A 22,546-nucleotide genomic window follows, 5' to 3' on the forward strand; every position below is an offset into this window, starting at 1 on the left:
CAGATTGATGGGCAGCAACAGTTGCTTCTCTAAGATTATTGCTGATGTCTTTCCTCCTTGGCATCATGTTAACACACACCTGAATGCTGCAGAGCAGCAATACACATACTGCAGGGTTCCCAGCAAAAAGTGTTTATGTACTTCAGCCCAGCTCTGATTAACTTGGGTACAGACATCTGCACATAAAGCTGTACATAAATAAATGTATCCACATGAACAGAAATATGTGTGTGTGTGTTTCCAACCTTTAATCTTAACAGTCGGGGAGTTGGGTCCAGCGGACTGTTTCCTCCATCCTCTCCAGTTCTGACAGAGGCTCTCAGCTTCTGAGATGAAGGAGCACAGAGAGTCTTCCTCAAACCTGTCCGAGTCTTCAAAGGAGAACCTCTCCCCATCCTCCCACTCGGCAAACATTAGTTCCATCACATCCACTTTCTACCTGCTTGGAGCCCACAGGACTGCGACCTGAGGCTGCGGGCCTCCGAGGGTCTGAAATTCCAAGAGAAGCCTGGCAAACAGCGTCCAACACTGGAGGAGAGTCAGGGGAGTGAAGGCTGGGGGAGGGGAGGCCACAGCAACCAAAACACAGCTGAGAGGCTTATGGATGGGCCCGCATGCACGGCTACATCATAGAAACCCAGACCAGGCCGTGCAGTGCAAAAATATGCGAAAACTACACAACAAGTTCAAAGTCTCCTTGTGTTAATCAAGCTCTCTGTGTTTTAAACGGACCATGTGAAGTCTTTTACCCTGATCAGGTCTCTTGTTTGTCTGTCCGTACTGATGGGTGCTGCCTCACAATCTCACCATCAAGCAGCCTGAACACTGCACAGTTCACACTCCCTTTCAGGGTAAATCACCAACACTGAGGAAAAGATACCTACTCTAAAGCTTGCTGGAATAAATTTGGGAGTAAATCTTCAGGAAATGATCAAGTGTTCTTCCTTCATCCCCAACACTTTTCAGCCAATACGCTGCACTGCACTGGATTAACTACAGGAACATGACAGCAGTCTGTTCAAGGTTCATCCTTCCTTATGGCTAAATGTTTTCACCGTGTGACGTTAGTGTCGCCAGCTGTCTTCTTTGTCACACCTTAAATGTGCTGTTGTGGTGTTATTGTGCTGTTCAGTTTAAAGAAAATAAAAACTGGTCAGCGGACACGAATTCATAGCTAAGAAGATGGCACAAACAGCGCAGAGAGCTACCGTTAGGTTACATTAATGTTCCAAATGTTAGCTTAGCTTAGCTGAGTGTATTAGCACCTCAGAGCTGACCCCTGTCGGCTAACAAGTGCTAGCTTGGATAGCAGTTTGTTTACATGGACCGATCCCGCTGTGCACGCTTCGCACCGTGAGGACTGCGTGCGTTTTATGTCGCCTGTCTTCTGAACTTTATTTCTGTTGCATTTGGCTCATATTTTGATGATAAATTCCAATGTTTTTCGTCCTTTGTTGATGGTATCAGAGGCTCCCGTGTCTGTCGGTAACAGTTGCTATATTCCACAGTCAGATCTGCTCCTTCAGTTATCCTTCGCGACTGCTGCCGGCTCTGTAGGTGTTTTACAAATAGTCTGCGCCTCCAAATGACAACATCACCTCGTAATTTACCGTATCCTTCTTGTTGAAGATCTCAAAGGCTAACAGTCTGCCGGGGGAAGATGGCTCACCTTTCATACAGCTCCTCCTCCATCAGCTGATCACAGCTTCCGGCTGCCAGCTATACAAAACCAGCGGCTTTCTGGAGAAGATCACCCTGAGACCGTGCCATGGAGGCCGTACTGATTTTGGGTGTTTAGAGCATTAACATTTGATTACTCCATGAAGAAGTCCGATGGTGGGGTTGACCCCGGTGGACTCAGGCTCGCTCGGCTGTCTGCTACTGATTTTATGTCCCGACGAGAAGTGTTGAGTGAAACAGCGTGTAGCTCACAACAGGGTCTGGTCTAGAGAGACCCCCCTTGTGGGTTTCAGGCACTTTCATCTCCCTCCCGACTGGTACTTCACCCTACATACATCCAGCTACGTCCTCCTCAGACCCAAACCAGAGAAGTCCCGCTCCCCTTGGCTAAAAGGAAAAGAGAGTACTGTCCTGTCTTTAGGATAATACCAAATCACTTAGTGGGGGGCTGTCCCAGCTATCATTATGACAGAGTAACTGAAAATGATTTTTTTTTTTAGAAGAGGAAGAAGGAGAGGAAAGATAAAGACATTTGGCCCAATTCATCTCCTGTAAAATCATCCTAAATGTAGTTAGAAACAAAAATGACAGCGTCTGATTTCTTAAACTGCTTAATTCATTCAGTAAAGTTAAAAAAACATGGTCTGACATTCATGACTCTACATCTGTGAATGGATTGTTTGGTCGTGATCAAAAATAAAGCTATTGTGCATCGTATCGTGTTAATGTCCACTATAATTCTAACTTTGATGTCATTGCATTCTACAGGAGACAACATCCTTTCCCAGCATCCCTTCTTGAAAGGTTTTACAAAAGTTTAGTAAATGTACAACAAAGAACACATTTTTCACAGTTTGAGCCTCATAAAACCCTTGTTTTTGTCAATACTGAATCTGTTCCACAGAAGCTTAAATACAATAATATTTATCACCCATCATCTTAGAATGATACTGAAGCTTTTGGTGGAACAGTTAGGGGGAGAAGTCCTGTTCTGCATCTGAAAGTTACCTCTTTTGATGCTCTTTTAGTTGATAAGTATAAAAGTTCATTAGTGAAGGTATCTCATAGAATTTAGTTTTTATGTTTTTACTTTTAACGTTCAAATCACCTCCTCAGAATTAAGGTATCTAGTTAACAAATTATAAGACACTGTGTGTTGTCTTATGCACACTTCACATTAAAAAGCAAAAGTAATTCATCAAGAAAGTTCCTGCTACTTCTTGCAATAAATATGGCCTCCTATAAACTACATTCTTCTCTCCACCTATTTACAGAAACAGAAAGATTTCCTTTTGGACAGAAAAATGAATCTCTTCTTTCAGACCAGACAGTTGTGTGAAATTAGTTTGGTTCTGCCAGAGGTTTCTTCCTGTTAAAAGGGAGTAGTTTCTCTCCACAGTCGCCACAGGCACGCTCAGGACGGGAAATTGGACTTCGGTGCAATCTGTTGGTTTCCTTAGCTAGCATATTATTTTTTTAATTGGCGCTGTATGAATGAATTGGACTCATTTTGAATTTAACTGTATCATTGAGGTGCCTTGAGATGACAATTGTTGTGATTTGGCACTATATAGATAAACTGAATTGAACTGAATGAAACTGTGTGTGTGGTGTGGATCTGTGGGAAGCAAGTTTGATTCTGTCAGATCTAAAATCTGGATAGACTGGATGCTGGGTGAACACCTCATAGCTTTTATGAGTTTAGTATGGGGCTCACTGCTGATAAGTAACATTTATGTAAATGTCAGGATGCAGATTTTCCCAGTGGAACTTTGTGTTTTACCAAGAGGAGCAGCATTACTCACTTTACCTGTCGGTAGTTAGAGGGCTGTGGCTGATTCTGTGTTTTCTATGGCTTTTTCTTTCAGTAATTACTCTTGCTAACTTTTTTTTCTGTGTATAGGTTAGCGCTAGCAAAATGCTGTCAGTTATTCATGTTCTAAGTCAGAGCTCAATCGAAGGTATGATTAAGAAAGTGAATGGATTTGTTTGAGAAAATGGTATTTTAAGAGATATTACATTCATTGTTAAGGTCATTATTGTCAACATCTAGTCCCTCACTATAATGACTATCGGTACTCAATCAAAAAAAATTCTAAATCTGAGAATTTAGACCTCAGAAACACAGGGATTTCAGGGTGGGCAACCCAACAGTAGGATGACTGGATACCTAGTGAACTTGGACTGGTGGCTTGGCGGCAAGGTAAGAGGAGTTCTGGAGACCTCAGTCAGCTGGTCAGGCATTGAGACATCTGGGTAACTGGTGATATGAGGCAGTCATGTAAAACTGGATGACTGAAACTCTGTGAGCTCAGGTGGTCTGCCAGGGGCCAGTTGAATGGAGAATTTGAAACAAATTGACAGCAGAGCTGGTGACAGCGGGATGATTGAGGAACAAAAGACTGCAGGAGATATGCCTTGGGCAGAGTGAGAGTAGTACTTGAGTTTTCAGGCAGGGTGACTGGACACTGTAGACCACAAGTGGCCAGGCTGGCAGATGGATGACTAAAACACTTTGGAGAGGGCATGGTGAGGTCAAGAACCAAGGCAAACAGGTTTATCTTGAGCTCAGTTCATGGGCAAGACAGGAAAGGCAAGCTCACTCAGAAGGAACAGCTGGAGGAATGTCAGAGCAGGCTGATGTTTTGATATTCTTCCAGTTTTTCATAATGTGTTGGACAGTTCTTAACCCAATTTTAGTAGTTTCAGCAAGCTAAGTAGATATTTTCTTTGTTTGGTGCATGCCAATAATTTGACCCTTCTGAAACAGATTAACAGCTTTTACACGACCACAGATGTGTCTTCTGACATGGTTGTTTAAGAAATGGAAGCTACTCACTGCATCAGTTAGAGTTATATAACTTGTTGCCAGATGAAACACAATCATCAAAGCAGAAATGATCCAGTGGGAGGCTCTTATCTATTTGCTAAATTAAATCTAGGTGGTGACTTTTTTTGGGGATGGGCAGTGTATAACAGACACCCAACGTAAAGATATATGCCATTTTGATGGCTTTGGAATTCATAAAACAGACGAGAACAGGTAAATTGATCACATGCAGTTACTTGGTATCTTCTTTAAACATCAAATCAACTAGAAACCAGATTTGTTGTTTAAAATTGTTCATATTCAACAGTAATAAAAACATTAAAACAAAAAAATGTTAAAAATGTAAAAAAGGCCATTTTAAGGTCCCTGCTCATTTAGGAATGAAAAAGTTGATAGATTATCAAACACACTGTTAACAACACTGAGTGTTGGAACCAGGAAACGAAAGACAATCCAAAGAAAATGGTTGAGGGAAAGTTAAATGTAACCAAATACAGGAAATAGAAAGCTGTAATAATTTGTTTAATGGTGTAATAATTTAATATAATGTATATGTCAAATGACTGAGGGATACCTGAAGGGTTGTGAATATTGTTAAGAACCAGAAACACTTGAGACATCTGAATGAACAGACATTATTGTAAAATGAAGACAATTGAGATTACTGAAAAAAACTCAACAAACAAATGTTTGATTAGTTTTATTTGAAGAAGAGCAACGAAGTGGCTGAAGTACAGACTGGAACAGATGAATGAGGACTACATCCACAAGAGGGCAGTATTGTAACTTTAAGGAGGCCAAGAGCAGTTGAACCTTAAGAGAAGAAGAACAGGAACCCTTACTGATATAGTGAAAGCAGGAAAGTTAGGCGGAGTTGGACCGACAACACAGCAAAATGGCCGCAACCATGAAGAACGTGGAGGAAATACGGAATCGTGTAATCTTAGAGGAATTTGGTGTGAAGAATGTAAGTGTGTATTTTACCAGCGACCATGACGACAGCGTCTTTCTGCAGTCCCACTACTAAACTACTGGGCTGAGTCCCAGATTGGTGAGGTGCTGTGTGAGATTATGATAAATGTGTTTTGGGTGAATCTGTATGTGATGTCCCGGTTTAACCGGTGTCAGGTGAAGTGCTGAGAGTTTCTGCTCAAAATGTGTTCCTGTTGTCAGACATGTCGTTATGAGGCTGATGTGGAGTGGGTGGTCCACAGCCAGGGCACACCTGGAGCTGGGCTCATCCATGCTGTGGGGGACCTGCAGATTTAACGGGGTTGGGAGGATTCCTGGAGTTTATCAGTGAAGACTGAGTGAGAGCTTTTTAAGCAGCGCAGTTTGAGGGGGGGACTCACTGCATCAGTTAGAGTTAAATAACTTGTTATCAAAACACACTGTTAACATTAGACTGATGACTGGTTTTGACAGAAAAAAAAACTAGAAAATGAATATTTAAATGACAAGAGTGTTGTAATTTAAATATTCACCCTGAACCCAGACTGTTAATCCTCAAAGATACCATTGTCTTTCTTAAGATCATTTAATTAAAAATTTTGCTTAAAAATGATAAACTGGATACAGGTCTATAACTGAGATCAGATGTATCTAAATTTTCTCTCTTCAGAGTCAGCTGTACCATAGCAGTTTTACATGCCACTGGAAAATCACCAGTCTGAAGAGAGTCATTCACAATATTAAGAATATCAGCTTCCAAAAAGATTGTCTTAGAAAGATTGTCTTAAAAAGAAGTGTGGGGGTGGAATCGTAAAGACAAGTTATAGCTTTTGCTTGGGAAATTACTTTATTAATTATGTCTACATCAACGCGGACAAAACTGTCCAGTGTTTCCCCCCCAATACAGGCAGTGATTCAGTACTATTAAAGTCCACAGAGTGAGGGTTATTAAAATGATTAATGACTATTATTGAATGAAATGATTGTTATTAAAATCTAATATTATGAATTTCATTCATAAAATGGACTGCAAATTCCTCACATTTAGTGTTTGTCGCAGTCACATAAGCATTTTTAAAGGTAGGGCGAGTTAAAAGGTTGATGGTTTTAGAAAGGTCATTGTGGTTATCCGGAATAATCTTGGAGAAATAATATTTGTCCTGTCTGCTTTATTGCTTTATTGTATATGGTTAGTTGTTCTTTAAAAATGTGGTCATGGATAGTTTGTTTATTCTTCCTCCTCTTTCTTTCAGCTCTTCTGTTTCTTTTTGATTTCCTGATTTATTCCTTGTTCCACAGTGGTTTTTATTTTGTGTAAGTACTTTTTATTCTTAGAGAAGCAACAGAATTCAGGGTGGAGCTGAGTTTACTGTTAAAACGATCACTAATAAAATCACAAGAAGAAGGTAAAATGTGAGGTGAACTGTCCCGTAAAAAGTGAGTCAACTTTGCAACCACTTCAGGGTGAAGACAGGGTAGTTCTTTTAGGAATATTAGTTGGAATACAGTAGTTTATGATGATTTAAATGCATGAATGGTCTGAAAACCTACATCAATAATAGAGGAGACAAGGCCATGGGTAATTACCAGGTCCAGAGTGTGGCCTCTGCTGTGTGTTGGTTCTGTGATATCCTTATTTAAAATATGATATAGATCATTTAAGAATTCCCTGGCAGATGTGTCTGATTGATTGTCAATTTGTAAATCAAAATCTTCTAAAATGATAACTCTATTGAAACCTAATGATCTTATAATCCTCGTAATGATAAATGAAAGAATATCTGAAAAGTCAGAAACAAAAGAGGAACAGGGTTTGGGTGGTCTGTAAACAGTCATGCACAAGATGAGAGGGCTGCTAAAGATAAGAGAATGGTATATGTAATGGAAGGTAGTATCTATAAAAGCAAGACCTGATGAAATTATTGTTGCTGTACCTCCACCTCATCTTCCAGTCCTCACTGAATATTTGTACATAAAGCTGGGTGGTGTGGCTTCATTTAAAATAACTGAAGCATCTGTGCTGAGCCAAGTTTAAGTTAAGAACATGCAGTCTAAGCTGTTATTTACAATCAGATCATTAATGAAAAATGTTTTGTTTAAAGAGCATTTAAAAGAGCCATGTTCAAAAGTCTGAGGCACTGTTTTTTCAGTTTGCACAGATTTTAGATTCCGATTTGTTCAGGTGGTGCATTTGTTGCTCTTCCTGAAGGTGATTATATGACCAATACCACAGGTAACTAATCTAACACTAAGTGCAGTAAAGGTCTGTTAAGCTATCAACCCCACATCTAAACAATACACTTTCTATTCAGCAAGACACCAGGGTTTTTCCAGAATAGATTATATACTGACCTCATCTGAATCCCCCTCTGAAATACACGTTGTAATCAAGCCTTGTTCTCTATCAGGTCATAGTATTGTTGCATATGACATAGTATAGCGCGCTTTACACTCTTAGCGGTTCAACATTTCACTTCTCAAAAATGTTTTTGCAATTTTTTCAAAGACAATTTGCACCTTTTGTAGATGTGAATGTAGACTCAGTAGATTATCCTAGATGTTTACGGAATGCTATAAAAGGCTGTATTAAGGACTTTTCATTCCGTGCCTTCTGTCTCCCACGACGATCTGTCTTTTCCCTTATTGGTGTTTGCCTGCTGGTGTGGCGTTCTGCTGCTACTCTGCTGGATTGCATCAACTTGCTGGACTTGGGTTAGGTTTGACATCTCAAGAGACTCTGTGATTAAGCCGGTTTTTGGAGTGCATACATTGCTTGTTTGCTGTAAAGACAATTCAAGAACTAAACAGTCCTGTAGTTTGGGTTACTGCAGTTGGATCCTCACACACCCGTTAAAATAGCTGTGACAAGAGCTGAGTTCAACTCTTTCTTAAGAACAGAGTTTTTAATGCACAGAATCAGAAGAACATATTATTTCAATGATGCCAAACCAAGTCACCTTTTTGCATTAAGACTGAAAAATACTCAAATATCACAGCCATAAAACATCTCTTCATACCCTGAGCAACCCAATTGATATCAATTCTGAATTTAAATCTTTCTACTCCTCTCTTTATAATTCTGAAATCTCTCTCGATACGAATGTGTGCACAGATTTTCTCCAGGAAGTCTATCTACCTTCTCTGTCTGGTAATGAATCAGAATCACTCAATATCCCCATTTCTCTAGAAAAGTTAAGGAAGGCTCTTGTTAGTATTAAAAACGGCAAGTCCCCAGGGTGGGACGGAATTCCACCAGCGATATACTTTACTTTCTGGAATGTACTGGGTAAACTGTGTTGTGGAAGTTTTCCTTCCCTTCCTATTACCTCTGATGAGAAATGAAATGCAGACCTCTCTTTTTCTGATGACATCCTTCTGTGTGTAGGCAGTGCTGGTTCTTCAGTCCTACTTTTGCTGTCCTCTTTTGATTCATTCAGTTCACTCTGGCTATAAAATCAACTGAACAAAGTCAATACTATTGCATTTAAACTCAGATGCAGGTTAAATTCCTTTGTCCTCCTATATACCAATAGTTAAAAGCTTCAGATAACGCTGAGTTGATATTTTTCCCTCCACGTCATCTATTTCAATAAGAAGGTATTTACAGTCCCTTAGAGAAGTACTTTGAGCACTGGTCGAATCTCCCAAATTCACTTCAAGCCTAAATAGCTATAGTCAAAATTGATATACTCCTTAATTTTTATTCCTCTGCGATCCCTCTAGCTTCCACTTTGGGTTACTGTGAACTTCATTCATTAGTTTCCAAATTAATATGGAAAGGAAAGAGACCATTTCTAAAACTCATGAGACGAGTTACAGGTTCTAGTGGCCTTTATTGGAAAGTAGCTTCAGGCTAGTAGAGAGAGGCTGTCATATGCAGGAAAAGGCCACAGGTCGGAATGGAACCGAGGACAGCTGCGACAGGGCAAAGAGCCTCCGTACATTGGTGGTTCACTCATTCCAGCTAAATGACAGCCTTACACCCTCTATCTACATGGTTTAACCCCTGTTTCTTGGAGACAAATTGAAGATGATCTTGCGCTACCCCACAGGTTGCAAGACCTAGTGTATGCTAACCTAACACTGAAATAAGCCAAGTTATGTTTAGGCCCCGTTCATTTATACTCACAACTTAGCATACTGTAATGAAGCTTGTTGGCACAGATTTTAAATGGTACAATCGCACATCTAATTTTAATAATTTTTCACTTCTCACTGGTACTAAGCCTTTTTCATTCCCACATTGGAAGAATAGGAGAGGTAATAAACTATTAGATTTGTATACTGGCTGTGGTTTATGGGCTTTTGACATTCTTCAAGCTGAATTTGATCTTCAATTTTCATCTTTTGTCTTCAATCAGCAATTAAGATCAGTCATGTGGGCACATGGTGTCCCATGGGGGACAGCACACCTCACACACCTACGTAAATTATTAGCCTGAGTAGAATCTACACGGGGGATGGTTTCTAAACTTTACAAATTCATTACTGGATTCTATAAACCTTTACCAGTGGAGGATATTTAGAATAGAGATTTAAATGATTTAACTGATGAAGAGATCTGCTGGGACACAGTGTGGAAAAATCTCAATGGCACATCCAAAAGCCCTAACTATCAATTAACACACCAAAAGTATGTTCAAAGGATGTACCTCAGTCCCAGAAGGCTTTACGCTATGAGGATCACATCATCTCTGATTTTCGATCTATGCCCAGGGGTCATTAATGCATTTTTATTGGGAGTGTCCCGACGTTATGATTCTGGAAGGATGTAGCTCTCACGTTAAGTGACATGCTTAAAACTAGGATTCCAGTCTCTCCATTCTTGCCTCAGGTTAAAAATGACTCTTTAAATGTGTCCCTGCAGTACAGATGTATTCTGTGGGCCGTTCTCACTGCAGCCTAGAAAATGCTGGCCATTAGGTGGCAGCTGCCATATTCTTTGGCATCAGTTAGTTAAGGGGAGGATGCAGAGCGGCTGACTTTAACTTTTTCTTTTCTTTTTACTGGGGGAGAGATCCTTGATGGGATGTTCTTCGGGAGTCGCCATGGTGAGGGTGGGAGGGTTATAGGGGTTTTACTATTTTTACATCCATGCTAATGTACAAGGGAATTTGTGTCTGTTTGCACTCACTATGTGGGGAGGATGGAAAAAGGGTCAAACTATGTATATGATGTATATATATTTACATTTTCTACATGCTTTAATTAAAAAGAATAAAAAGTATAACCTGGGGTACATGTAAATCTCAGCAGTTATTTGTTAGTCCACTTGTGTCTACCAATCTTAAAACATGCATCCACCTTTTTTTTTCATGCATCCACACATCGAAGGCATAGTTGTCTTCAAGTCAAATGAAAAAGTGTTTGAAACTCTGCAGAGTATGGGTGGATTTGTAGCAGCAAAAGAAAAAACAAACCCAACACAACGAGAAAGAATGAAGTACGAGTAAATAAACTGAGTAGGTGGGGCATCTGTGGCTCAGAGGGTAAAGAGGTAATCCTCCAATGAGAAAGTTGTTGCTACGATCACCAAGCTCTTCCACATGACCAACACACTGAATCCCCAAATTGCCTTCTTATACTCATTGTGGAGAATGATGTGCTGTTTGCATATGGTAGACAACACAGAGACAGTGTATGAGTGTTTGTGTAAATGAGAATTGTAAAGCTTTGTAGTCCCTAGTCAAGGTTAAAATGTGTTGTATAAGTGTGGGAAATTTACCATTTATTTTTCTAGCTGTCGAATGACGAGCCAGCACAGAAATACCTGCACATTTCTGTCTCCCATTGAAAAAGCATAAACTTCTGCCATTAAAGCCTGAGTCAAAACAGTTTCTTCACATCGCTGTTGTGTCATTAGCCAGATTTACTTCTTCTGAGCACCTGGGTGATGAATTCATGCAATATCTGGGGGCAATGGGGAACTCTCCTCTCCAACTAGGAAAAGATTACATCACAAGAAATTAATTTCTCGTCAGTTTTTAACTCAACCCTGATATTTTGTCATTTACTGAGAAGGGAGCTAAGATAGTGGATTCGTTTTGTAAAAGTGATTGATAATATTCTTTTCTATCAGGTCCATACAACAGACTTTCCTGGAAACTACCCTGGCTTTGTTGACACGTGGAACATGCAGGCATTTCAGAAGGTAAGGTGATAGAACTCAGTTGGATTGGTCTATAAACCAAGAGTTTGACATTTGCTTTTTCCTGTGTAATCTCAGTAAAGTCAACTGGCTTTCTGTGCACTTTCTGAGATGATGCATTTGCTCTTGAAGTAATGGTTTGAGTCACTTTTCAACGTGAAAGGATTTTAGTGTATTTTTCCAATGCTCCTCTCTCAACTTTTACTTTTAGAAAATAAGGTTGTTTGGAGGTTATCCAAACATGTTCAGTATCAAATAAATTTCTTGTTCACTTCTGACTGAAAACCAATAATTTTTTCCCTCAAAAGAAATTGATGTGATTATTCCACCTTTTTCCATTGTACTTTTGTGTAAATTATTGATTAGTGTAAAAACCTTTGCAAATGGATCATTACTGAACAAGAATGACATTGCTATGGGAATATTCATGTTGTCAGTCATATCTTATGTTCTTGCTTTCATTTCTATGCTGCCTGCAGCCTTTGTAACAGATCTCTTTGTCAAGCTTTGTCAGTGTCAGAATGCTCCCTCACGAGGTCTAGACTAAAAAATAAAAAAAAAAAACTCGAACTCAAAACCAAAATGTCCAGTATTTCAGTGATTAATTCCTTCTCCACAACACAGAACAGGTAAAACCAACCACCTGACCCACTCAGTTTTCCCACCAAGTGGGAAAAGATTTAATTGGCTTGTTTTGATGTACAAACACGAAATGCTTCACTGTGACTGTTTCAGCACTGAGCTTAAGGGCACTATGTTGAAACTATGTTTTTTTCTCTTGTTAATTCCCACCTTTGACATGGGGACTTTAGAGACCAGCAATCTAATCACCAATCTTCTGATCTATGGAAGGCCACTCTGCCTCCTGAGCTATAGCCATTTAGAATTTAAAAAGTACACAATTGGACCATGATTATATATGATTCCATTGCTGTTGTCTTGTTTGTGTGCAGAATTTCAGAATTGATGTAGTGCATCTGGATGAGAGCAGTATGGAGTTTGACATGGTGGGGATTGATGCTTCCATTGCCAATGCCTTCAGAAGGATCTTACTTGCAGAGGTGACATTACTCTTCAGTCATGTTTTTTAGTCTGTGTCTTTTATACATACTATAACAATAATAATTGCCATTTTCCAACATACATGTCTTTTCATTAATTAGATGACAACTGAATGTAAACCATGTCATATGTGCATGATCAGACCACCCTGGTGCTTTTCTCACAAATGGAAATCTGACTATTTCAGACCTTTGTATTCAGCTTAGTTTCTCTTAAGGTTTCTCATTGTAGTGCTAGAAGCCAAGGAAATGCCATCTAGAGTAACTGTACAGCGAGACCGTTTGATCCTGAACCACAACCTCCATTTTGTCTGAATTTATAAACAGACAGTTCTGAGCCATCCAGGTCTTTATGTCTTTAAGACATGCTTGTAGTCTGACCAACCTATTGGTTTCATCTGGTTTCATAGATAAGTACAGCTGAGTATCATCAGCATAACAATGGAAATTTATGCCATGCTGTCTGATAATGTTACCTAATGGAAGCATGTACAAAGTAAAAAGAATCAGTCCAAGCACAGAACCCTGAGGAACTCCATGACTTACTCTGGTGTGTGAGGAAGATTCTTCATTTACAAGAACAAACTGGAATCTATCAGATAAATATGACTTAAACCAGCCTAATGCAGTTCCTTTAATCCCAATAACATGTTCAAGTCTCTGTAACAGAATGCTGTGATCGATCGTATCAAATGCAGCACTGAGATCCAACAGGACAAGCACAGAAACAAGTCCGCTATCAGAGGCTAAGAGATCATTGGTAACTTTCACCAGTGCTGTTTCTGTGCTATGATGCACTCTGAATCCTGACTGAAACTCTTCAAACAGATTATTTTCACTATTATATAATCTTATCCCTCTGTGCTGGCTGGTTAACGTCTGTGTGAGTTTATACCGAGGCACAGGCCTCTTATATCGGGCCATGTTCCCCAGTATGGCTGCAATCACATGAACAGGCACATGAAGAGGCTGTCGGTCTTAATTTGTTTTCTGATCAGATAAGTCCAACAGATCATGTTGTCAAGTATTATGTTTCTTCAAGCACACAAGTGACTACTTCAGCCAAATGAACAGGAATATACTCCTGTTGGAATTGACCCTATGAGTGTGTGTATATGAATGGTTGTATATCTTGTTTGTCTCTGTATGGCTCTGTGATGGACTGGTGACTCATTCAGGGTGTACCCTGCCTCTCTCCCAATGGTAGCTGGGATCAGCCCCCTGTGACCATGCATTTGATTAAGATGTATAGAAAATGGGAGGATGGCTGAAACTTGGATACAACAGCCCCAGATCAAGTGAAATATAACGTTTTCTAGAGTGGACATCAACTGCACTGGTTACTGTACAAAAATAAAGCTCTATCTAGTTAGAAGCTTGTATTTGCTGAGTTGGCTGAAACGTGTAGAAAAGTTCCACTGCAGGTCTGCTTTACACAATAAATGTTGAGCTGATATGAACTGTTATGACAGGTTGGTATCAGAAAACTCTGACCCTACGGACAGTTACGTACTGTCCAGTTCCATATGAATGTCCAAACACTAGTTTTTGCTTTGTGGAAACATCCAAATGTTGCTTTTTTGATTGTTTTGGTAGTGGTTTATGTATATAGACCTTTTTAAAAATATATTTATTTTTTAATTTTATACATTTTAAATGGTGGTCAGTCTTTCTGTGATTGCAAATATATAGTTTGTGTTTTTTGTGTTTTTTTTTAATTACTTGCAGGTGCCTACAATGGCTATAGAGAAAGTGTTCATCTATAACAACACATCCATTGTCCAGGATGAAGTCCTGGCTCACAGATTAGGGCTCATCCCTATCAAAGCCGACCCTCGTCTGTTTGAGTACAAGAACCCAGGTAAATCATTCTAGTATAAGTAAATAGTTCATTAATAGTATAATTAGGAACAAGTGCACATTTGTTTTTCTGTCACAGTGTTTAGTCACTGCTGATTGTGGCTAGAGCAGCGCGCATTAATCTGACAATTTGTGCGTTTGTGGTAGCCTCAGGAAGTAGAGTTAGTTATAAGTAGTCACTGTAGTGACGAGTTTCTCTTTACCAGCTGTTCTTATAAGCAACTTAAGTCTGTACGCTGAAAGGTAACAACCATGCATCGTCTACTGTACCATAAAAATATCATATTTGGTCAAATCTTGTAAATTCTTTCAAGCTTGTTTTCAACTTTCTGAAACTTTCCTGTATGTTGTTCTTTTGTAAATTCCAGCTGAAGAGTCTGCAGAGGAAGAGGCTTCAGAAATTGACACAATTCAGCTTCATCTGAAGATTAAATGCAGCAGGAACCCCAGAGCCAGCAAAGACTCCTCTGACCCACGAGAGCTATATGTGAACCACATGGGTACGTTACAGGAAACCGCAGATGTATACTGCTACGGACTATGACTTCAAAAACTGAAATCTAAATTTTGTGTAATTGTGCTTCAGTTAGTATGTAGTCTAAGTAAGTGAATACTTTGTGTTCAGCGGTCGCACTCTGCTCTGCATGACATTGAGGTTTCCACTGACTGATTGCAGTAATTATATTGATTTAATGGTCTTTGCCTCAGTTGTTGCTTTTATTCACCGGTCAGCAGCCTTATTACCAAGCATAAGTGTTAATGAGGTGCCTTGCCTCAGTGTGGGCATGTAGAAGGTGAATCCACACACACACACACACACACACATTTCACAGTGGGGTGATTTCAGGGAACCTTACGTGAAGGTGTGTGTACAGTTTGTATTAATGTAATTATTTTATGGCATATTTTACATTTGTGTGCACGTACACTACCCAGAGTTTTCTGACCAGGGGATCTGGTTACATCACACTGTATGGACAGAAAACGAGGCACAGCTTCTCATGGCTGTCATTGCTACACTCGCGTTTTCAGTTTTTTCTAAATCTGCTTTTGTTTTTAGATGTTTAGCCATGGTTACTGTGACAGGCAGAACTGCAACTGTGATAAAGACATACCAACAGCTGTCATTAAGTATTAATATGGTTTTCTCTCTGTCCTCTGTTCCTGGCTCTCTGCTCTCAGTTTATTCCAGGGACATAAAGTGGGTCCCCATTGGCAATCAAGCCGATGTGTTTGCAGACTCTTGTATTGGTCCGGTGCACGATGACATCCTGATAGCTCAGCTACGACCAGGACAGGAGCTGGACATCATCATGCACTGTGTCAAAGGAGTTGGTAAGCAGCTCAGACATGGACTCAACAGTAGGGACATTTTAGTTCTAATCACAAAATGTTGCCCTGACCTCTGTGACAGTAAAGTATCATTGTCTCTAGTTAAGGTCAGGGGTGGACAAACCCAAAGAAGTTCTGATTCAGTGTGTACCTCAGCTAGTACTTAGATTTAGATTTCTGGCTTAGTACATTTCTGGCAGCAGAGCACACAGCCAAGTTGAACTGACACATGGGAGTGCTTTTTCTGTGCAGCATGGTTTGGAGCACTCATGTTCATATATCTGTGAAGGCTGCATGTTTCAGTGACTACATGACTACTCATACTGCACGTGTGCACATCAGTTCTTTCAGATGCTGAAATCTGCTCTACTCTGTGCTCAGGCAAGGACCACGCCAAGTTCTCCCCAGTGGCGACAGCCAGTTACCGGCTTCTCCCGGAGATCACCCTACTGGAGCCAGTGGAGGGGGAGAAGGCGGAGCGCTTAAAACGGTGCTTCTCACGAGGAGTTATCGACCTGGAAGATATTCGTGGTATGAATGAAACGGGAGTCTTGTCTGAAATCAAATGCTTTTCTTGTTTCTTGGCCTGATGTAACTCTCACAGCCAAAGTTAAATGTTATCAACTGTCGTTTGTGTTGTCCATCTCAGGGAAGAAGTACGCCAAAGTGGTTAACAGTCGATTAGACACATGCAGCAGGGAAGTCCTCCGACACAGTGATCTGAAGAATGTGGTGAAGCTCGGAAGAGTGCGAGACCATTTCATCTGTAGGTTTATGCAAAGTCTTACTCTTTCTCTGAAGACAACCACCAAACTCACTGGTTTGAGCACACGCACCCAGGACACATAACTGATAATGAAACATAGGGTCACAGCATTTAATGTTTTATTTCCTTCTTGCTAAGACTGAAATGAGAAGATTAATACCACTTTGTGTTCAGAAAACATGAAATTCGCATCAGGATGTAGCTGAGCACACTCAGTAACAGGGTGAATTCACTATCCTCCCTCTGGAAACAGGGTCTTTGTTGAAACAACTGTCTTTGTTGAATGCTTGGATAGACTGAAATGTAAAAGCAACAGTATGTGTGTTTTGCTCAATGATTCGCGGGTGTGGGGTTTTCAGTGAGTTACCAGGCAATCAATGAATCCAGCAGGTCATTGGCCTTACTGTTGGTGATCCTCCTGACTGTGGACAAAAATGAACAAATTTACAAGGGGCCTTAAGGAGAGTCTGTCAGTGTATGTTTTTTCAAGCTTTGCTTTGTGTGCTATTTAAACATGCTTGTGAGTTTCTGACTTGTCCTAGAATCAAATCCCCTGATTTGAATTCACCTGAACCTTATTCGGAGCACTTGTTACGAGGTTGGATGACGAGAGTCATCCAAAAACAATCCGGTGTGAACTGCCTAGTCACTCCCTTGACTGGCCGAAACTTTTCTGTGTCTCGGTGGGTGGTCTCGGCTGGGCGTAGTCGTGTATAATAAAGCCATCTATAACTCTTAGGGCGACTGTAGCATCAGTCCTCGTTTTCAGCCCTTCTTGTGAAGACCTTATTGGGTAAAGACGTGCAAGTCCACCGAGCGAGCCTGACGAACAGCTTGTGATCACACCATTGAAATGACTTTATTGTCTGTGATGGAAGCCTTAAAAGAAGCTGCAGGTCAATCCTTTGTGCTCATCCTGCTTGATTTATTGGCAGCGTTTGACATGCTCAACCACCATATCCTTTTATCTACACTCTCAAATATGGGCACTATGGGTAAAACACTTGGTTGGTTTGAATCTTACATCACTGGGTGAAGTTCAAAGTATCCTAGTAAGGACAAACATCGACTTTTCACTGTCTTACACAGGTTCCCCAAGGCTCTGTGCTGGGGCTCCTTCTCTTTGCCATGTACACCACCTCATTAGGCCCGATCATGCTCACATGGGTTCTCGTATCACTTCTACACATGATACTCAACTCTATCTGTCATTTCCACCAAGCAACTGCACGGTCTCTGTGCAAATCTCAAACTGTCTTGCTGACTTATCCGCATGGATGAAAGAGTATCACCTCCAACTCAACATCTCTGAAACAGAACTGCTGCTCTTCCTGCCCAAGCAAACCATATATCCCAACATCTCTGTCAAAATCAAGTCCTCATGAAGCGTTCCTTCTCAGGTTGGAAGGAACTTGGATTCCGTAATTGATGACCAATTGACCTTCTCTGAGCATGTGGCCTCTGTTTCCCAGTTGTGCTGCTATACACTATTCAACATAAGTAAAGATCAGGCTCTTCCTGACACAACAAATTGCTCCGTTCCTGGTACAAACCATGGTCATTACTCATCTTGAGTACTGCAGTTACATTGGCTACCTGTAGCTGCTCGCATCAAATTCAAATCACTAATGCTAACCCACAAAGTGAATTATAGGTCATCAAGGAACATCATCTGGCACTGCCACCCCCACGAGCACACCACTCCAATCTATTGTCATTCATGGCTCCCCATTGGTGGAATTACCTACCAAGTACTTCCATAACAGGGTTCCTTTCCAAGAGTACCTCCCCTCATAACAGACCAACCACTATCTCTTGAACTGCAGTTAACTAACCGAAACATTTGCACTCTCCCTCTCGCTGCCTCTTGTTGTTACTGTTTATTGTAATTTGTTCTTTCAAATATATGCAATAGTTAATTCTCCTTTTTCTTTGTAAGTCACTTTGGATAAAAGCATAAATCCATTGATGGGGAAGAATACCAGTAAAGGCCAGCTTTATTCAATACATGTCTGCTTCCAACAGACCTTCTTCAGAAAATCATCAGCTTCTCCCATAAACTATTGAATCAAGACAAGTCACTATGAAGTCTTTATGTAGTTTCAGTCCCTCTGATCAGTGTGGTCCTGTTTTATGTAAAAATGCCTCATTAAAGGGTTTAATTGATTTAATTATAAAAATGTCAGGTTTAAGGTAACAAGGGCTAAATATGTTCTCCTTATTGCAGGGTATCCGCAGAGAATTAAAAAGTCTAAAATCCAATAATTTGAATGTAAGACCTTAAAATCGTTTGTGGAAGATAACATTCTTGAGAAGCTTCAGTCCGGTTTCAGAACCCGCCACAGTACTGAATTAGCACTATTCAAAGTGCATAATGACATTCTCACTTCCCTCGATGCCAGAAAACCTGTGTTGCTTGTGTTGTTGGACCTGACCACAGCATTTGATACTGTGGACCACTCCATCCTCCTGGCACGTCTGGCCCAACATGTAGGGCTGCAAGGTTCGGTGCTGCAGTGGTTTAGGTCCTACTTCTCAGGAATAACTTTCTCTGTGATGATTGGCGACCTCTCCTCCTCATCGGCTACTCTGTTTTCTGGCATTCCACAGGGGTCCATTTTGGACCCTGTTTTGTTCTCATATCTCCTGCCATTAGGTTCAATACTTCTAAAGCACAACGTCTCCTTTCATCTGTATACAGATGATCTACAACTCTATCTGCCCATCGTGTCAAACTCTCCAGATGCCATAGAGTCCATCCACAAATGTCTGAGTGACATTAAACTCTGGCTATGACAAAATTTTCTCTCCCTAAACGAAAACGAGACAGAATGTATTTTGTTTGGCTCATCAAACCCGCCTAGAACAACACCTGGTCTTGGTCCAGTGGCACCCTACTGTAAAAATGTAAAATATCTGGGAGTAAAATTTGACTCCAGGATTACATTTGACCCACAGATTAATGCAGTAGTGAAGGCAAGCTTCTTTCAGCTTCGCCTCCTTGCAAAAGTTAAGCCGTTTCTGAGCCGCTGTGACCTGTAAACAGCCATCCATGCCTTTATTAGCTCAAGGTTAGATTACTGCAGTACACTGTATATTGGACTTAGCCAAACATCTCTCCACCGCCTACAACTGGTACAAAATGCTGCTGCCAGGTTCCTAACTAACACCTGTAAACGTGACCACATCACACCTGTACTTTACTCCCTCCACTGGCTACTTGTTAAAATTTAGGATCCAGTTTAGAACCTTGTTATTTGTTTTCAACGCAGTTAATGGCCTTGCTCCCCCCTACATAAGTAAAACTCTGAGGCTTCACCAATCTGGCAGAGCTCTCCGCTCTGCTGGTCAACATCTACTGGAGGTTCCCCGGTCCAGGTGTAAGCCATGGGGTGACCGATCTTTCGCAGTGACGGGTCCAAAATTTTGGAATGCTCTGCCCTCTGATTTATGTACCACCACTGACCTACCTCTATTTTAAATCTATTTCTGGAACTGTGAAGCACTTTGGTCAATCTCTGGTTGCTATATAAATAAATGTTGGTTGATTGTGTGAAAATGTCTAAAATTATCTTAAAATTTCATAAAATGTCTTAAATATGATTGTGAAAGGTCTTAAAAATGTATTAATGTTACTTTTATTTAAAACAAATGCATAAACTTCAGTCTTACTTTTAATTATTTCAATTTTTGAGGAGCTATAACATAACAAAACGGTACTAAAGTACCTGAGCACCTAGTGTTGTGCGTGCGCCCCGGTGTGTTGGCGCACAACTTCTTTTTTCTGTTATTGCTCCATTGCGGTCTTTTGATGAAGCGGGGGGTCACCGGCAGCTCTCCAAAGTTAATAGTAGAACAAATATCAGTTCACAGTAGAGAGGCTTCTGGTGTTTTTAGTTAGGTTCGGCATTTTCTATTCCAGTGTGAAGGAGCTGTAAAAAAAATCCTAAACTTTGCAAGTAATTCGGGGCCTCCGAGTTTCCTTCAGGCCTTTTCTACTTTTTTGCCAGTATGGTTGTGAAAAGGGTCTTGAATTGTATTCATTATGGTCTTTAAAAAGTCTTAAATTTGACTTGAAACCTGCAGAGACCCTGTTATTGGTCGTTGCATGTGTGAAATGTGATGTCAGCGCATCATCATGACCGTTTATCGGGGCGATTGAGCTACGTTGGACCTCTTGAACTTTTCATCCTAAACAGGTGGTGTTGCTGCTGCAGCGCAGAACTGCTGCTGGAAGTAGCTGCACAAGAGTACGCCATGTGCAGACAAACGCACCTACACAGTTTCAGCTTTTCTGCTTTGCTTCTGGGTGTTTTTAAAAAATATTTTTGTAGCATAAAATAATTGTAATTGCTTGTTTACATGTCTGTTAGACAGTATTGGTTGCACACTCTTCCCTGCACAACTGTGTGTTTTTTAGAAGGCACCACTCATGCAGCCTGCAACAAAAACTTGGAAGTACATGAGAGACCAAAATAATACCAAAAAGTGCCAGGAATCATGATGTCAATTTTGGTGCCCGTTGTCATTTGTGAGGTGGAGAAAAGCTGGTCGTGATTGCTGAATGCTGGACTCAAAGCTTCAGAAAACTGTTGATGTTACAGTGATCTCTAATTTATAATCTGTGATGAGTCCCCAACTCACAATGATCTGTTTTCTTACTTTTGTGTCAGTTGAGAAGAAAGAAGTGTTTTAATTGGACTCTTCTGGATCTGCTGGGATAAAATGGGAATGTGTTCACTTTGTGTCCACAGTGCTACATTCATTGGTTGATATTGATCTCGTTTTCTTTTTTTTTTCTTTCTTTCTCTTTCAGTCACAGTGGAGTCAACCGGCATCCTGCCTCCAGATGTATTGGTGACAGAGGCCATCAAAGTCCTAATGGCCAAATGCCAGACATTTCTCAATGAACTGAACTCCACTGACCTGGAGTAAACTGATGACTGAGCATGCATTCCTCAGTTCAAATAGTGCTCTATAGTTGGATGGCTGAGAAAACCAACTCAGAATTTACTAATAGCAGATTTTGTTATGGATGTTTTTCGGAAGCAGTTATGAAGTTTTCCTTAAATAGTCTGAATTTAACAAAAAAAAAGCCATCATTGATATAAACTTGTATGGATTCTTTCTCATGAAAACTTCATTTGAAACAAATGTTGTATTTAAGTATAATCGGTATGTTCTCTTTATTATAGATCAGTTGATTATCCATCTATCCATGCATCTATTTTCTAACCCCACTAAATCCAATTCAGGGTAAAGGGGTAGGTTCTGCTGCTTATCCCAGTTGCTATTGGTCAGGCTGGTTACACCCTGGACAGGTCATTATTGAAAATATTTGGGACAAAACATTCTGAGGACATGGACAAGAATAAATCACTAGGAATATATATATATAAAAATCAAGTTTCAACATCTTATCAAAAATATTCAAAGTAGCCTGATGTAAATGGAATTTAGACTGACGTGAGACAAGTTAGTTTTACCCTACTGATGATGTATTTAGAATCACAGATTGACCTAGCATGCATGTTTTTGGACGGTGGGAGGAAGCCGCAGTACCCAGAGAGACCTACACATCCACTGGGAGAACTTGTAAACTCCACACAAAAAGAACCAGCTGAGATTAGAACCAGAAACCTTGCTGTGAGGAGACAGAGCTGACCACCACACCACTGTGCAGCCCCATCTAATAATCATTACCATTAATTGGTATCTTTCACCTCAGCATCGCTACTCAACACCTTTATTAGTTCTAAGAGTTGTCAGTGGAAGATGGGCTGACCCCCAAAGTAAGAAAGTCAAGATTGAGTATTATTTTGGTTTATTTTTCAGATTAATGGAAAAAAAAATGGTAAGGAGCTCATTTTTAGTAGTTAAGCACGATATTTAGCACAAAGTTTTGGAAGGAACAACTT

At 40.4% G+C, this 22,546-nt stretch overlaps 2 protein-coding genes across 2 annotated transcripts in view; one reads left to right on the forward strand and one right to left on the reverse strand.

The window, feature by feature from the left end:
* Positions 1-1,734, reverse strand: part of zswim8 (zinc finger, SWIM-type containing 8) — a 53,350-nt gene extending 51,616 nt beyond the window's left edge. Inside the window, exon 1 of the mRNA XM_072391522.1 lies at positions 246-1,734. Coding sequence (XP_072247623.1) covers positions 246-423 — 178 coding nt within the window. The 5' untranslated portion in view covers positions 424-1,734. The remainder of the gene's footprint in view (positions 1-245) is intronic.
* Positions 1,735-5,351: 3,617 nt separating this feature from the next.
* polr1c (RNA polymerase I and III subunit C) lies at positions 5,352-22,031 on the forward strand. Its single transcript, XM_072391542.1, has 9 exons — positions 5,352-5,477; positions 11,541-11,612; positions 12,563-12,670; positions 14,399-14,531; positions 14,899-15,030; positions 15,713-15,865; positions 16,244-16,393; positions 16,512-16,628; positions 21,445-22,031. Exons 1-9 carry the CDS (start codon positions 5,406-5,408, stop codon positions 21,561-21,563), a joined length of 1,056 nt encoding a protein of 351 aa, XP_072247643.1. The 5' UTR covers positions 5,352-5,405; the 3' UTR covers positions 21,564-22,031.
* Positions 22,032-22,546: the final 515 nt, after the last annotated feature.

The sequence above is a fragment of the Leuresthes tenuis genome, unplaced genomic scaffold, assembly GCF_036924035.1.
Source record: "Leuresthes tenuis unplaced genomic scaffold, fLeuTen1.0.hap1 SCAF_8, whole genome shotgun sequence".
NCBI lineage: Eukaryota > Metazoa > Chordata > Actinopteri > Atheriniformes > Atherinopsidae > Leuresthes > Leuresthes tenuis.

Coding starts and splice junctions, on each gene's coding strand:
- polr1c (XM_072391542.1), top strand. CDS start 5,406: ATGGCCGCAACCATGAAGAACGTGGAGGAAATACGGAATCGTGTAATC. Junction 11,613..12,562: donor ACATGCAGGCATTTCAGAAG/GTAAGGTGATAG, acceptor GTTTGTGTGCAG/AATTTCAGAATTGATGTAGT. Junction 15,031..15,712: donor GCTATATGTGAACCACATGG/GTACGTTACAGG, acceptor CTCTGCTCTCAG/TTTATTCCAGGGACATAAAG.